General features: G+C 42.8%; 1 protein-coding gene across 1 annotated transcript in view; it reads left to right on the top strand.

The window, feature by feature from the left end:
• Positions 1-4,807, top strand: part of LOC101569701 (lys-63-specific deubiquitinase BRCC36) — a 12,169-nt gene that overhangs the window by 6,561 nt on the left and 801 nt on the right. Inside the window, exon 2 of the mRNA XM_023703958.1 lies at positions 1,422-1,440. Coding sequence (XP_023559726.1) covers positions 1,422-1,440 — 19 coding nt within the window. The remainder of the gene's footprint in view (positions 1-1,421; positions 1,441-4,807) is intronic.

Here is a 4,807-nt window from a genome sequence, read left to right as displayed (position 1 = left end):
AAAAAAAAACAGGGGTAGAATCCAAGGGTGGCACTGAGCGTTTGGGAAATATCTGTGGCCCATTCCTTGGAATCATTCTACCCTTCTAGGCCCCTTGAGAATTTCTTAAATGTGTTCAAGACTTTTTTCTCACTGTCTTGATAATCACCATCCATGTTAACAAACTTCACTCTTTCTTTCTTCCTTCCTTCCTTCTCCCTCCTCCTTTTATACAAGCAGGCTGTGATTTTTCCAAATATCTCTGCCTTGGTTCCTTTTGCCCTCAAATATCACTGTAAATTCACTGAAACTGACCAATAACACTCTTAACACAGCCTGGATGCTTTATTGTTTAGAACTTTACTCTTTCAAACTTCCCAGAATCTTACTTTTAAATTCTGCTTTCCATGCAGCTGTAGGGCTTAGATATGGGTTGGCAATTTTATTACTTTATCATAAGGATGCCTTTGTCTCCAGTTTCCAATCTTTGTCTTCTCAAACTCAGCGACCTTTCCAGAATAACCTGTAGTGATCTTATGGAATTCTAGGCCTTTTCTAGCTGGCAAAATGTTCTAATCTCTGCCAGTTATCCAGTTCCAGGGCCAGTTCCACATTTTCACGTATAATTACAGCATTGACCTCATTATTCAGTATCAGTTTTTGTATTATTTAATTTTCTATTTCTATATCGAAATACTAGATGCTAGGTACTTTATACAGAAAAGAAGTTTTCTTTGATTATAGTTCATGGCAATCAGGAAGCAGAAGTTAATAGAGTCTAGGAGTAAAGGGCAATACAGTCCTCAAGGCAATGCTTCTTCAACTAACACCCACCTCCTACCAGCCCATTCAGCTGTGAGCTCGTCAGTGAATGAACCCCTTCAGGAGGTTAGCCCTCCTGACCTCACAATCCAATTGCTTCTGAAAGCCCATCAGTTGGTCTTTGGGGTCCATTGTAGATCCAACCTGTTATAGTCCTGTTCTTATCCTGTATTCAGTGCAAAATAGAAGACTCATAGTTTATCACCTCAAGATGTAGTTATCAACTGTCTCATTGCGCATGAGTCACCTGGAGGGCTTGTATTCTAGTCCCACTCTCAGGGCTCCAAGTCATTGAGTCTAAGCATCCCCCAGAGAAACTAACGCTGCTTGCTGGTTTGCAACACCTCCTCCCCTGCAGAGTAACTAATGACTAGAATGAAATTTAATGTGCACTTGCTCCTTGAAAGCTTAGTTTCTTTTGAAAAGCTCCAAAGGCTTTCCTGCAGAGTGCTTGGTTCTCTATGTAGTGTTGGGATAAGGAGTTAAAATAGAGATGTGCAAAATGACCTGCAGGGCATGTGGGACGAGAAATAGAAAAATAGGACTGCCACAGCAGAGGGAGTAACCAGGAACACCTGAAACTCTTCAAGGACATCCTGTTTTTATGTCCTTGCTCCCAGATGCCCAGCAGAACCTCACGTATAGCTAAAACGTTCATCTTAGGCACACACCATAAAGGCTTGTTTTGTTAGCTGAAAGTAACCTCAAGGCTAGGATACAATATATAAAAAATAAAGACCAAAGGCAGGACAGCAGCCTTTTACTGTACCCTTGCTTCGCTTCTGTTATGTGTTCTTGAGTCTCTGTTTGCAGCCAGTGTCTGTGAGACTTTCCCAGAAATGCAGCAAAGTAGTTTTGGAGGTGTTATGGCTCTTTTGGATTGCCAGTTGCCAAATAGTAGAGTGGGCTTAGATGATACGAATTGCCTACTGCAGTGAACCCATCATTTAAGGAAGAAGCTTGGTATTTTCTGTGAATTGCAGTGCTGTTTTTGTTGGCAGTCTTAGCACTCCTCTACCGTCTCAAAATGGGGCCCTTTTTGAAAGAAGCTCTCCCATGATGTTTATGTTGTACTCATTTTGGCAAGCGTTAGTTTGTGGGCTTACCAAAACTGTGAGCGTTCTCACACTCTTATGTTCTGCTCTACTCAATGCTGCCTTCTGTTTTTGCTGATGTCTTGCACATGTGTGTCCCTTAATCTTGGGACCTTACCTGTGAAAATCTCCCTTGGACATCCCGCGTGGGCTGACAAGTCCCATCCCACCTCCCGTGATAAAGATGACTTCCTATGCCCAGGAAAGAGAAGATTAGTGATGCTACATGATAGATTTTTGACAGTGTCACAGCAGAGAAACAGGGAGAAAGAAAAAGGGAAAGGAGCTTTATTATCTTTGAGGACACGGAGAGAATCTGGGGAAGATGAGGGATTCTCTTGGTTGTAACAAAAGGAGGCTGAGGCTTTCATGGCCTTTTGCAGGGGTGGAGTTTGAGGGGGATGTTTAGAAATATCTGAGGAACTGATTGGGGTCTTCTCTGAGATGGCAGGAAAGGTGAAAGGAAATTTTACCCTGGGCCGAGTTGGAGAGGAAGTAGGGGCTGGTCTTGGGGAAGACGAGCTATTGTTTTAAGGGCTGCAACCATATTAAATGGCCACCATAATAATTCAGCAATTTATAGTAGGGCCAGAACCTATCACTACACAAGGTAAAAGGGATCAATCATGATCCCTTTTGGCCCTGCGTCAGGGCCAAAAAGTAGACTGTTTTAGCAAAGGCTTCCTTAGTTCTTGGCTGCCACGGCCTTGAATTCAGTATGTTGCACAAGTACCAGGTGGAAGATCTCTGTCCTGGCCACAGGTACACCTCCCCTGAGTGTTAGCCAGGATATGTATTTTCTACTGGAATACTGAACTGCCACTTCCAGGCCCCAGGCTTTGCTTGTCCTCAGTCTTCATACCTGGTGAAGAGTGACCAAATCTCTCACCCTCCTGAGGCTGAACACTTATCATACATACTCTTACTGAAGCCACTCAATGGTCCAATCTTGAAGAAAACTATAACTAAGTACCTCCCCCTTCACATTCACTGTGGCTCCAGAAGTTTATTTTTTCCCCATGATATGCTGATTATTTCTAGTTTCCCTATTAGAGAAGTGAGCACTGTTTTTCTGGCCTACTGGAGATTGAACCTACACAGTCTCAGCTCTTTTTGTTTTTTATTTTTATATACAGTCTTGCTAAATTGCTAAGTTCCCCAGGCTGGGCTCACACTTCCGATCTTCCTGCCAAGGGATTGTAGAGTGCTGGAATTCACAGCGATGTGCCACCATGGCCAGCAGAATGGAGCATGCTTGTCTTTATAAGCCTACAGAAAATCTGATTAGAGAAGGACAGGATTGGATCCTTCCACCATCTGAAGCATGCGCACACGTAGAAGGCACTGACGTCCTGAAGCATGGGTGCACACCTAGGGTTAGTAACCCTTGGAAAGTTTGTCTTGTATTTCTAGGGACGTCACCTCTGCACTGACTGTATATGGAAAAATAGTTAAATTTGATAATGAAAGAGGAAGACTTTAGCTATTTGATAAAGACAGCCCCAAGACCTTGTCAGATAGCAGTATCAGCAACAAATAATCACAAAAGAAGATTTTCATGATTGATCACAAACAGAGCAAAGTTGGAATATTCAAGTATTAATGTTCTTGAATATCATGATTTATCCTGGAACAACTGTGCTGACATCTTCCGTGGAAATATAAAATAAACTTCTGGTCCTTTAAAATCAATCAAGACAGTAGCAACAAAATATAGTGGGGAATACATTTGTCTTTTTAATGCACTTGGATTAAAATTGCCACTTTCAGCCAGGTGTGATGGGCATGGTCATAATCCCAATGTGGGCGACTGAGGCTGATTGAGGCAGAATTTTTGCCAATATCACACTGAGCATCTTAAAAAAGTAAATAGAAAAAAAAATGCCAGTTTCTTTTAATATTGTAGGTGAAGCACTAAACATAAGTGTCATTGATTGTAGAGACTGCATATTTTAATAGCGTATGATAAAACTGAATGTATAAGCACTACACATATACCTGAATAGTGACTGGGAAAAAGAACAGATTAGGCAGAAAGTAATTCGGAAAAATAGGGAGACAAAAATTAAGGTCTGGCCAGATATCTCACCAGACTAAAGCGCCTGCTTAGGCAGAGCTCAGCAGCTGGGGTTCAATCCCTGAACTGCCACTGGGGGCGCACCGAGGTGGCATTTGAGACTGGGCATGATGGCACACCTACCTGTAATCCTAGCTCTTGGGAGGCTGAAAACGGAGGATCACTATGAGTCCAATCTGTGTAGTGAGACCCTATGGACTGTTATAACCTGACCAAAGCGCCGCCATCCTGTTCTGTATGCGCCGTCTTAGTGAACCATGTCAGCTGCTGTAAAATGTAACTTCCTGCTTCCCAAGCCCTCACCCCATCCTTGAGTTCCAATATGTGCTTTGTCTCACAGAACACCTGTTTCCTGAAGCCCCCATCCCACCCTTGAGTTCCAATGTGACTTCTGTTTCCCAAGCCCACCCCAGGCCTATAATCATATTTAGTCTCAACAGATGCCGTGACTTTTTGAACTTCCCGAGTTGTTACCCACCCCCCCCCACCACCACCCTGCCTGCTTTGTGGGTTTAAGCTTTATAAACCTCACGCTCCCCTTCCTTGGGGCTCACTCAGGTACTTTGTACCGGGTGTTGCCGCTGGGTACCAGCTAAAATAAAGTGCTTTTTAAACTTTTGAGCCTGCCTCATTTTTGAGTTACAACATAGACTCTGTACTAAATACAAAAAAACAAAAACAAAACAAAACAAAAAAACCCAAAACTAAATTAGTGTTTGCTTGTGGTGCAACAAAGCTGGTGGCAGCTGAGTGGTAGGTGATCCCTTTTTGAAGTGATGATCATATTCCCATGGTTGAGAAATCTGTAAATACAGTACTTCAGTAGTAGTTGAAA

This window comes from Octodon degus, unplaced genomic scaffold (genome assembly GCF_000260255.1).
Source record: "Octodon degus isolate 3935 unplaced genomic scaffold, OctDeg1.0 scaffold00184, whole genome shotgun sequence".
NCBI lineage: Eukaryota > Metazoa > Chordata > Mammalia > Rodentia > Octodontidae > Octodon > Octodon degus.
Note: the sequence above shows the minus strand (reverse complement) of the source record. Positions and strands in the feature narration are given on the sequence as shown.